Raw genomic sequence first — 12,951 nt, 5'->3', positions numbered from 1 at the left:
AAATGATCTTTGGGTAGAATTTTTAAATGGCTGTAATATGTTAACGTCTGTCCTATGTAACAAAGTCCATTTACTGGAGTCATGATTATTTGTGTGTATGTGTTTTAGAAATGTGCACACACTGAGAATTCTGATGTTCCTAAAGATTTTGCAAGCTTAAGCACTATGTTCAAGTTAGCCAACCCGATACTGTATAAATTCAACAGGAAGAACAATCCTGACATGTAGAATTAGCCGCGGGTTACTTTAAAATAAAATAAAAGGGCAGACACTTTCTCTGCGGCCTTTTAAGAATTCTAGCTTGGAATGATGAAAAGAAAACAGTTACATTCACAAAGAATTCTCAGAGAGAGATCGGCTATCGTTGTACAGGTTTGGGAAATCTGTTGTATATGACAGACTGCTAACAAGTACTATGTACTTATTTTGCTGTGCTCACGGTTTGGAGTAGTTCCTTTACCCCATTGGAAGTAGACATTTTACAGCCAATAGCACCTTTGTCCATAAGAATAAATTCTGTACTCTTGAGCTTAGCATCTACCAAATAGCATCCCCTGTTTGTTGGAGAGGAAGAGAAAAAGCAGTATCTTATGAAGGCACACCCATGCTAAACTGACAGGAAAATCAACGCAGAAATGCACACTGCAGTCATATTACAAGGCTCATTCTTGAAATCTGAATCATGCTAGAAGGAAATCTAGATATGTATTCTATTTTTTTTAAGATGTGAGTCAAAGGCAATATTATTTAGCTTCGTTGTAAAAAAAAGATTCTGTGTAAATGCAGATAGAATCTTATTTAAAGAGGGAAATGAATGCTTGTATTGCAGCTTTAAAGATCACATTTTAACTGCAATATTTGGGTTCTTTTTATGTAAACTACAGTCTGCAAATCAGCAGACTATGACTGAATGCTTTTGAAAAGTTATAGATTACAAACATGAGCTTACAATTAATATCCTCTAAAAGTAATTTCAGAGCTTTCACGTCTTTAAAAAAAAAGGACAATGTGTACTGCTTCACAAGGTAATGCAGCTAATAAAAAAGAGAGAGTAGAATTAAAGTATTTACATAATGAGCAATTCTACAGAAGGCGATCATCCCCATATAAGCACTGCTGATTATATCCCACGCCGCTTTTTAACACACTCTACCAGATTGGATCCAGTCATCAGCACTTTCAAAGAATCCTTAAAAGCCTTTCATGGTTCTTTACATTTATTGTAAAACGATGTTCTTCAGGTACAGTATGCTGGTGTAAGAGGACAGTGTCAACACAAGGTACCAGCAGGACAATAGAACTTCAGCGCCTCCAGTGATTCCAAGCTGGGTCGTACTTGGAGCTGGAAAGAGAAGAACAGAGACATTTAAGCCTACGGTTCTGTTGTTTCCCCGCCCTCCCCTCCCTTTTAAACTGTAAATTAGAACCATTATATCAACAGATGTCAAAAAAGCACAGCTGAAACAAAGAATGCATAGGGAAAAGTATACAGCTAAAATGGCCTTTGAAGTAATGCAAAAATGGGCTACTCCAGGCAAAACTCCATAACATAGGTCGTCACTGAAGGGCTGGTTCACACATTGCATTTCTAATGAGGGAATACATGTACTTTAATACCTCTTTATACAACTTTTTAGGCATTAAATGGGGGGGGAGCAATGAAATTTACAAGAAGGCAGTGGAATTGTAGTGGCAAGATCCACTTTGACCTATGTATGTTTATTGGTACACTTGTATAGACCTTACATGCACAGGGTTATCGTTAGACAACAAAAAACCATGTCCTTTTAGGTTTTCTAATAGCACAAGGAAGAGTTCTATGGACACAGGTTCCATGCAAGCATTCCAATGAAAACTTGTATGTAGTGGTCAGATCCTGCTTTGATGCTGGTATTTCAAGATGCACAACCTGACTCCCCTGCCTCCCATACAGATGTCTGGTATATATTGCCCAAGGAATCTAGTATTTTCTTCCTTGTTTTCTTTCTCTGTCAGTTCATGTGGGCTATTGATTCAACTTTCTTGTTCTATCATCTGATCTGACCCTTTGTGTTGAGAGGTGATCTATGTAGTGACTTCACTGACCGTGAAACTGTATCCAATCTGGACTGATTGCTAACATGCTCAATCACATTTCTTATGCTCTGATCAAGTTCCTCTTATGTAACTAATGCTACGGTCGTATCTGCTATTTTGCAGACCCCTGAAATGTTTCCAAATGTCTTATAATTATTTTGCTGTAACACTTCAGCAGTTGACATAATTCCAAAAGGCAGGAAAAGAAATGTATATTTGACCCATAGTGTGTTAAAATTTAATAGGTCAGTAGGTTCCTTAACTAGTCTGGTACGCAGTAGCTATCACATCCAGAATAGTAACCAGCCCATCAACACTGAATATCTACTGGTGTTGGAATGCAATGGTATTGCTGTCCAATTATGATTTGATTAAGTGCTTGGGGGACCAAGCAACCTGTAGCTTGCCATTTATTTTTTGTTTCAGTGAAAACTGAGCTATTAATCTATAGGGTACATATCCACCTTTGTTATAACTCCTCGTTGCTCTAAAAGCTTCAGTAAACTCAGTCTGGCCATCACTGAAAAGGATATATTTTTGCATTCTTGGATTACAAGGATGACTGCCAGGTATGTAAATACATTGTACATCCCACAAAGTTCTCCAAGACCTTTGTAAACTTCAGAACATAGTGCAATCAATTATTCTTTAATATAGGGTGGTTTTCTGCTCTAGCATACTTATGTTGCACACCAGGGTTAGGACTATGCAGGCATCCTGAGCTGACAATTCCCCCCCCCCTGCCTGTACTAGAAGAAGAGGAAGAAGAGCTGGTTTTTATATGCTGACTTTACCACTTAAGGAAGAATCAAATGGGCTTACAATCACCTTCCCTTCCTCTCCCCACAACAAACACCCTGTGAGGTAGGTGGGGCTGAGAGAACTCTAAGAGAGCTGTGACTAGCCCAAGGTCACCCAGCTGGCTTCATGTGTAGGAGTGGGAAAACAAATCCAGTTCACCAGATTAGTGTCCGCTGCTCATGTGGAGGAGTGAGGAATCAAACCCAGTTCTCCAGATCAGAGTCCACCACTCCAAACTACCGCTCTTAACCACCACACCACACTGGCTCTCTGATAAAATTACTCAACCTTCAGCTTTTGTTCTGCAGCTACTACAAGGGCAGCAGCAGACTTCCCCCCCTTCCTTTTATGACATCTGGTATGTCCTTCAGATAGTATGCATGCAAAATGGTGACTACAGCCCCAAAGGAATTAGCATTTTGACCACCTGATGATACTGTATGATGCATCTATGAAGAAAGATTGTCTACATTTCACTTTAACCAGGGATTTTGGCTGTAGTTGCTGGCTTAGCGGGTTGTTCTGCATGCACAGGAAAATGATGTAACTGTCTGTCTATGTAACATGTTAACCCCCAAACAGGACAGGCTGTTGATGGATGTATAGTGCAAGTAAGAAATTCTTTGTAGGAATGACCTATGTGCTGGTGTTGCTGTTGCACCTTGGTGGTCTGGCTTTGAACCTGGTGCTTGGAGAACTCTGCTGCGTTAGGGCCTGAAGACATTTGTCACTCTGTGACCCAGCTGTGAACTCAATTTGTGCCTGCATGACTTCAGAGGCTCTGCAGATGTCTATTGCCTTTGTAAACTCAGCTTGGATTCCCGTAGCAATTGCTATTTTAGTTTTTTAACAACCACCCTGAAGACAAATTTGGCCCTCAGCATATATGATTCTCAGTGTCCCCAAACTACAGTTCCTTGCTTTTCCTCAGCTTTGTAACATGTTTGTCAACCCAAGTTTCCACTAAAGGAGATCAGAGCTGATATCCCTCAAATGCAGCATTATTTTTAGGATTACAATGATTCTCAAGTGTTTTGAAAAACATCATTTAAATTTGGCCCCATGGGCTGTTATACTAGGTTCTTAGCAGTAGAAAAGAGCAAGAGTCCAATAGCACCTTAAAGACTTGTTCAAAACAATGACTAGTTACAAGTTGTGACAATATGCATCTTAAAGACTAAAGACTGGGCACTTTCACACATGTCAAATAATGCACGTTCAATCCATTTTCAATGCACTTTGAAGCTGGATTTTACTGTGTGAACTGGCAAAATCCACTTGCAAACCATCATTAAAGTGTACTGAAAGTGGATGAAAGTGCATTATTCGGCATGTGTGAAAGTGCCCTATGAGAACTCATACCCTGCCAGAAATTTTGTTTGTCTTTAAGGTGCTTCTGGTTTCTTGCTCTTTTCTACTACTATTTCTACTGCTATTGACAGACTAACATGGCTACCCATCGTGATCTACATTAGGTTCTTGTAAACTTCTAAGCAGGTTCTTCCACAATAGTGTACAGCAAAATGGCCACTTTATACCTTTCTCCTTTTTGTCTGCCTTCAAGACTTTCGTATAGATGAGGGAATACTGCGGTCAATTTGATATCACCCCTGTTTTTATGAAGAGTAAAAAGCTATGGCATAAATCAGCAGGGAAATAAACTGGATTTAATCTTCTGCTATATTGAATAGACCACTAGAGGGAGTAAATCAAGTTTTAAATCAACTTTAAAAAACACACAGAAGAAACAGGAACTTTGAGATGCGGAAAAAGAGAATGTGGGAAAGCTCAAAGTCTGGCTTACAAACATGGTTCAGTGATATCAACTTACATTAGTAGGGCTGCTATCGTATTTTATTTGTCTCTGGTTTGTATGATCTTTCCTTCATATTATTAGATATATATTTTAATGATGAATTTGTATTTGCATTTTAATATTTTATGGGAAATGTTTAATTCTTTAAATTATGTTACTATTTTAATGTTATTCATTTTATTTTGGCGAATTCCCACCTTATTCTGCATTATTGCTATGGCTTTTTTTGCTAATGCAATAAAGACTTTATGATGAGTAGGGTTGCCAGCTCCGGGTTGGAAAATACCTGGAGATTTTTGGGGTGGAGACTGAGGAGGGTGGGGTTTGTGGAGGGGAGGGACATCAATGCCATAAAGTCCAGTTGCCAAAGTGGCCATTTTCTTTAGGTGATCTGATCACTAGCAGCTGGAGATCAGTTATAATAGTGGAAGATCTCCAGCTAATACCTGGAGGTTTAGAAACTAGTACAGGAGCAAAACAATATTTAGACAAAGTGCAAAGTTTATAAAAAAGCTACATGAAGTTACATATAGTATGAGACGTTACCGTACATACTCGCGTATAAGCCGAGTTTTTCAGCCCCAAAAAAGGGCTGAAAAAGCCGAACTCGGCTTATACGCGGGTCAATACGGTAGGGGAGGGGAGGGGGGAGGAGGGAGGAGGGAACTTACTGCCGCCGCCGGGCCCACGCCGCTTCCTTCTGCCAAGAGCGGCCTGGGGCGGCCTCCTGCAGCTGCAGGGAGGCTGCCCCGGCCCTCGCCCGGCCGGGCCGCCGCTCCTCGCAGCCGAGGGCGGCCTGGGGCGGCTGCCTCGGCCCTCGCCCGGCCGCTCTGGCCCTCGCCCGGCCGGGCCGCCGCTCCTTGCGGCCGAGGGCAGCCTGGGGCGGCCTGGGGCGGCGGCCTCGGCCCTCGCCCGGCCGGGCCGCCGCTCCTCGCGGCCGAGGGCGGACTGGGGCGGCTGCCCCAGCCCTCGCCCCGGCTGCGCCGCCGCTCCTCGCAGCCGAGGGCGGACTGGGGCGGCCTTCTGCAGCTGCAGGGAGGCTGCCCCGGCCCTCGCCCGGTCGTGACGACGACGACGCCAGGCCTGCGCCGCTTGCTGCCGGGAGCCCAGGTAAGCCTGTGGGGGGGGAGGGGTTATAAGCCGACCCTCGGCTTATACGCGGGTGCCTAATTTTTCCCCATTTTGGGGGAGAAATTAGGCACCTCGGCTTATACGCGGGTCGGCTTATACACGGGTATATACGGTATGTACAAAAAAGCCTACAAGAAATCATTCGTAAATATTCATAATTTTAGACGTCCCAACGCTGCAACGTGCATTGGGGAGGAAAGATCCTGACTCACATTGGGGAGGGGAGGTGGGCTTGCTTTAGATGAGTATCCCCTAACTTTTCATAGCAGCCCCCCCCCCTTTAAAATTGACTATACTTATTAGTTCTTTCTATTCTGGTTGTCTTCCACTATTCTGAGTTGTCTTCCACTCAGCATGGTATAAATGCCATCCCATTTTATACTCGAGCAACACATGCAGCACTCAGGTCATCTGTTAGCCTGTTTCTGGTGTCAGATTTGATATAATTCAAAGCTGAAAACAGCTGCTCACAAGCATAAGATGATCCAAACAAAGTCAGGAAAGCAATCCCAAGTGCTTTCATTGACTTAAAAGTATTTGGCAGAGAATTCCACACTTTAAGGATTTCATTTTCAGAACTAACTGTGCTGTCCTTTGGCATCCCTTCTATCTTCTCAAGTGTTTCACGCAGGTCATAGAATTTATTTTTCCAGATAGAGCTTTCTTGAAATTCTATTAGCTCCATTTCCAGATTTTCTAAATCTAACCAGTGTAGGCAGGAAAGATCAAGTTCTTCAAATTTGGCTTTATCTGGAGAAGTAAGAAAACACAGGGTTGTCTCCATCTTACGGAACTGTAAAAATCTGTTACTGAAATTCACCTTTGCAGCTGCTACAATGCTAGAAAATTCGTAGATTTCCTGATGGCTTGTAGGATTGTCTGCAAATGTAGAATTTTCTAAATGCTTTTTTAGACTGGCAGGGCCCCAGACAAACTGAAGACCTGCGGAGCCCCGCAGCTCAGCTGAGAGGGGGGCGTGGCAAGGTGCTCGGCCACAGCCTCCCGGTCCAAACTGAAGACGGGCGGGGCCTGACAAACAGCTGAGCTGCGACTGCAGCTCAGCTGAGAGAGAGGGAGGGTGCCAGCACAGGCTTGGGGAGCATGGGCTTGGGGAGAAGGAGCACCGCCCTCAGCGCCCCCCCACGGCAACGGCACAGCCCTAGGCAGACGCGACGGGTCTGCGCGTGCCCACAGAGAGGGCTTGGGGTGCTGGCTGCGGCACACGTGCCATAGGTTCGCCAACACGGTTCTAGTCAAACAAGGGCTACATTGGACCAAGTTATTAGTTTGGATCCTATATTTTTTATTTTGCTTAGACAGTGTGGTGCTCCTTTTTGCAGTGCATTCCTCTGGTGCTGGATGCTTTCAGCCCACTCAAAGCAAGGTGGAAGGAATGTATAGGATCCAAGTAATGGTTTCTGAAGGAACATAATTTTAGCTTTCAAATCAGTTTCAAAAACACGATTTCTCTTTCTGTCTTATTCAGTTGGCTGAACTATCTACAATATCCAGTTTTAGGACACTGGGCAGTTATTACAGGTGCTTCTATTTTGGGAAGTCACATCCATTCTGGCTCAGTAATCTCTCAATAAAATTGTGAGGCTATTGACTATCTGACCAAAGACATCCACAGAGCATGTTGTTTTGGTAATCAGATTACAAGATAAATGACAGCAGCATTTAATTCAAGGCACCCACAATTCCCATCAAGGGTAAAGGTAAAGAGAAGCAGAAATGCAAATAAAGGTCTGACCTCAATTTTACATGAGCCTGGATACAGAGCACGTGCAAAACAAGTGAATTGAGGATGAAGTTGTTGAAGCAAATTAAATGAAGTCAAAGTTGTCAAAATGAATTAAACAATGTAGAAGTTACTGATGCAAATTATTCCAAACCAAAGTTTGCAAGTGGCCTAAGTCAGCGAGCGTTCAACCAATGAAATGTGTGGATTTAAAAAGAACTCTTTGTCGCAACTGTAGTCATGTGCCTGCAACTAACAACCTAATTCACACTGCAGATTGCAACAGGTTTAAACACTCCCATGATAGTGCCAAAGGGGAATTTTAAGGATCATTGTGAGAACTGCTGAAACTCCACTGAGTCGCTGAGGTGAAAGAGGTCTACTAGAGAACAGGGTTGCCAAGCCCCCCCCCCCCCGCATTGGGGCAGGAGATCCTCCACCTGATCTCCCTTTGTTTGCCACTACTCAAAGTAGAGTCAGGGGAAATTTCTTGGGAAACCCCAGAAGTGATAACAGTAGCTCTAGAAATTGCCAGAAATACTGTGGTTTCAACAGAGTTTCTGGCAATTCCTAGAGCTACCGCCATTGCTTCCAAACTTTCTCTTAAAGTGACATCATCATACTTGTGCTCATACTTCCACTGGTGATGATGCCCACCCATGTCCCCACCCCCAACCCTCCTGCCAGCAACCCTACTCAAGAAGATGCTTCTCAAAAACATTTTTTTCAAAATCTCATATAATAAAGTTTCAGTGATTTTGCGATTCAATTCAGAAAACTAAGCTCTTTTATTCAACAAAACATTTGTCAAACAAGGCCCCTTTATTCACCAAAAATGCAACTCTTATCTCTGTTCTAACAGTAACATTGGCTGTCTTTGTGAAAATGATCCAGAAAGCTGTGGAAGGAGAGGACGTGCACATTTTTATTTTTACAAACTGTGGCCTTTTATGGATGGCTGTTTCCTTTACAGTCACCCCTCCAACGACTTTGTGCCTTTGTTTGGATTATGCATGCCGTTTCCAACCGTCAGAGGTCGCCTCGCTCTCCCCTTGCGTTTCCAACAATTTTGCCTGCGTTTTCTAATTTGAGATAAAACAGATCTCTGAAAACGCGGGCAAAATGCGGGAAGAGCGAGGCAACCTTTGACAGTCAGAAACAGCATGCATAATCCAAACAAAGACCCGAAGTGGTCGGAGGGGTGACGGTGAGGGGAAAAGCCATGCATAAAAGACCTGTCTATATGCTCTAACCTCAGTTACTGTTACTATTCCAGAAACTGAGGCTATTGCACATGTGCTAGAAAGGAACTAACTGAGAAGGAAGTGGGTTGGTTATGTTAGGATCTTGCCTGTCCTGTCCCAGCCTTAGCCAAAAGTCCCACACAGCATCCAACAAGATCATCAGTACTGGGAAAGCATGCAGATATTTTGCACTCTGAAGGACCAGCCAACTTCCTACTTGTTTTTGTCCTCTGCCAGCCAGATAGAGGTCTCTTGGTCCCTGTAATTACTTTGCTCTTAGATTGGGTTGCCAGGTCTGAGTTGGGAAATACCTGGAGATTTTGAGGGTGGAGCCTGAGGAGGGCGGGGTTTGGGGAGGGGAGGGACTTCCATGAGGTATGATGCCATACAGTCCACCTTCCAAAGTGGCCATTTTATCCAGGTGAAATGATCTCTGTTGCCTGGAGATCAGTTATAATAGTGGGGGATCTCCAGCCACCACCTTGAGGTTGGCAACCCTACTCTTAGAAGGGCCAAGGCTGCGTTTAAACATAAAAAAAATGCATTGCTGCTTGGTCCCTCGTGGTTATGTACGTCAAGAAAGGAAGAGCTTCTGCAACCCAGATCCGAAACTGGTTATCAGAAATCTAACTGCACTTGTGGTGGACTAATAATAAATGAAGGCTTTGAAGAAATGAGGGGAAGTGATGTTCACATCCTCCTTCCCCCAAGGAAGTCTACCTTGCATTTTGTGAACAGATGGATATGCCTATACAAAGCCCATCTAACTTAGTATTGTCTGCCCCTGACTGGCCTCAGTTTTCCGGGGCCACCGGCAGGGAAAGGTCTTTCTTAATTGTGCTAAGATCCTTTAGTTGGAGATGCCAGGAACTGAACCAGGGACTTTCTGTGAGCTCTACCATGGAGCCATGGTCCCTTGAGCTGCATTCTTGTGGGCTTGCCTTCCTGTTATCACTGCTAATTAGTCTGACTCTAACTGATCAGTCTGGCAGCAGTAGCATCTTTCTGGGAATTTCTTCCCAGCTATTATAGCAACATATGTTTTGGGGGAAAAACCTTCATTTGTTTCTCTAACAATATCAAATGCTATAGTTGTAGTTGACACGAGCAAGATGCTGCATGTACTTTTGACCATTTCCATTAAGTTTCCCCCACCCCCTGCTGCCCATACACCAAAGGGGAGCACAACCAGGCAGTTCAAAATGATCACCACCACTGATGCACATTTTGAGTAGAAAACAGTAATTGAATTTCTCACAGCTGAGGGGATCTTGCCAACTGAGATTCACCACTGCATGATGAATGTATACAGCCCTCTCTACATGTTGTGAATGCTGGATACACTCTTTGAAAAGTGGGAAGGGGCGGGGGGAGGAAGGAAATGAACCTAAAGCTAGACCTTATGGCAACCAGCAGGAAAAACGATTAACCAAAAAAAATAAAATAATGAATGTACAGATAGCAATTGAACCGGTCTGAAAAGACTGGCACCTCACATGGCCTTAGCAGAAAGGAAATCTCTGGGCCATTTAATGTGCTATAACAGCCACCAAGGCCATTTGCACAGAGTACCGCATGGCTAACAAAGAAGGATCACTCTTCCTTGAATGACACAGTCCTGAGGTTATGGATCGGGAAAGCTCCTGTCTATTGAGGGAAAACCGAGCAATACATGCAAAAAATTAAAAAACAATAATAAAAAGTAGCAATTTTCTTCTTAGTACCATTAGAGAGGAATGAATTTTCCCCATGTCCTTTCTTTATTATTCTGGATTTTCTCTCTGCTTTGCATGACATTCTTCATTCATTCCTGTTTATCTACAAAAATTTTTTAAAATACATTCTGGAGTTGGAACATGCTTAACTTTCCATAGCTTTCAGTTCATGTAGTCTTTCCTGTACTTCTGATACCTATGAGTGTACTGAAGAAACATTGCAAAAAAGCAACTTCATTATGACTGCATCCAGGTTCTTTTTATACCGTGCTTTACTGATGTACACAAGCTCATGGTAAAAAAGAATCTCAGCACAACCATACATATGTACACTCACGCTTTGGGTGAGCGGCAGCTAAAACAAAGAAGCAAGCAAACAATTTTTTTACAGTGCCTTATCAACATGTACCTGCACACTGATGACAAAGGTGGCTTCCAGAAAAGGAAGGGACTTTGTGGTTTCCCCTTTGCTGGTGTGGCTGCAGGTAAAATGCAGCAGCAACGAGACTTCCACATGGCAGGTTTCCCCACAGTTTCCCTGCCCCAATCACCCAGAATTGGTCACACACACACCCCAGGCCAGAAGGGCTTTAGTAATAAAAATAGGTATGAGAATATCATGATATCAATATACTATTGTAACTATAGGTGTAGAAGGCTCTCTGAATTCCCAGTTTTCAGATTTATTAAAAAGTGCGTCTCTAGCTCCTTCACTTGGAAAGATATGCCTTTCCCCTTATATCTCTGCATTTTCAGAATTTGAGAAGAAATGTGGAGGAGAAATGTAGAACTCCCTAATTTATTATACCATTCTGGAATCACCTGGAAGTAGCTTTGTGAATTCTGAATGAAACACACCAAGTACTGAAAATCTTGTCAAAACAGTATATGGAAAAGATTAGACAAACCATCACATGTAACAGGAGGAATCCTAAGTCTTTAACTGTATGGTGTACAGTAATTTGAACAAATTTATAATTTGGTCTATAGATGTTGTACTATAGAAAGATTAATGTATGATGAGGTTGTGGGTTGATCCATGGTATTTCCTACACCAAATGTAAGACTTGGTAGTTTCTGGCTATCTTGAAGCTCTATGATTTGAGTATTCATGCAGTTTAAAGTTTCAGTTGCCAATAGGGTTGCCAGCCTCCAGGTGGTGGCTGAAGATCTCCTGCTATTACAACTGATCTCCAGGCGACAGAGATCAGTTACCCTGGAGAACTTTGGCAATTGGACTCTATGGCATTGAAGTCCCTCCTCTCTCTAAATCCCGTCTTCCCCGGGCTCCACCTCCAAAATCACCAGGTATTTCAGAACCATAGGTGCCATATAGATTGTATTTCATGTACATTCCCTGTAATCTACTCTACACCCAAGAGCTGTCATCTCTTAACAGAGGACTGAACATGCACATTTTCACAAGTGATGTTTCTCTGGGAATGCTTGTAATAAATTGTATTAATGTAATTTGGAATTCATTCTAATTTAGCAGGAAGGAGATAAAACTGTTAATTTAAAGTCTAATTAGGATTTGAAAGATAACCAAATTAAGAAAATTAAGATGAATCATGCCAGACCATTTCAAATAGCTTTTCAGAAATAAAACTGAGCACAGTACCCAAGCAAACAAAGATTGTTGTAATCAAAAACATATTTATTTGGAATGAAGCCTTAAGGAACTTAGTGAGGTATCTTCCAAGCAAACATGTTGGATCTGGGTGAAACATTTTTTAAAAAAAGATTATAATGAACTATGTTATCATGAATTTGTTTATATGCCGTTGGACTGGGCTATTAGTTTATTACTTAATATGCAAGCTCACTATATCATAGCTCCATACCATTATAGTTTCTACATAAACCAAACTATCCATCTGTTTAAAGTAGCTATTATAGGCTTGATCAAGTCTATCATGGGCACAGTACCCACACAGAAGAGCATAACAGGGTCTTGTTTTCTTCCCTTTTCTGCAGCAGCTATGCACGGATGTGTGCAAGCAGGCCATGACAGGAAACAGGAGGCCTGAGGATTCCTCCCATAGCCAAGTTCTCCAACCCTCCCCTCCACTTCCAGTCAAGGGACATGATACTAGCTTGTGTTCCTGAGCTAAGTGGAGGGGAAGACCTGGACAGGGATGTATAGTCTACTCAGGTAGCACTGGTTCTAAGGCGCTTGGCAAATACCTTTAAGAATAATCATTTGTGCAAAATGCTGATGGAGTTGGAGTGGTGAGCACTTTGCTAGTATTGGTATCCCAGCTGCATGTGCTGCCTAGCACTGCTGGAAAAGGGCATGTGAGTGGTGCACAAACCATCAGCATTCTTGGTGGCCACGGCAGTGGTCCCATCTGCACCCACCAGCCAATACATGCAGGCAGTGTGTGCAGCTGACTGCAGGTGGTGGGAGAGGTTGCAAGTGGGCAG

General features: G+C 42.9%; 1 protein-coding gene across 1 annotated transcript in view; it reads right to left on the bottom strand.

The window, feature by feature from the left end:
• Positions 1-761: 761 nt before the first annotated feature.
• The window catches only part of NEGR1 (neuronal growth regulator 1), a 665,802-nt gene continuing 653,612 nt past the window's right edge, over positions 762-12,951 (bottom strand). Inside the window, exon 7 of the mRNA XM_056844652.1 lies at positions 762-1,342. Coding sequence (XP_056700630.1) covers positions 1,218-1,342 — 125 coding nt within the window. The 3' untranslated portion in view covers positions 762-1,217. The remainder of the gene's footprint in view (positions 1,343-12,951) is intronic.

Source organism: Euleptes europaea, chromosome 2 (assembly GCF_029931775.1).
Source record: "Euleptes europaea isolate rEulEur1 chromosome 2, rEulEur1.hap1, whole genome shotgun sequence".
Taxonomy (NCBI): domain Eukaryota; kingdom Metazoa; phylum Chordata; class Lepidosauria; order Squamata; family Sphaerodactylidae; genus Euleptes; species Euleptes europaea.
Note: the sequence above shows the minus strand (reverse complement) of the source record. Positions and strands in the feature narration are given on the sequence as shown.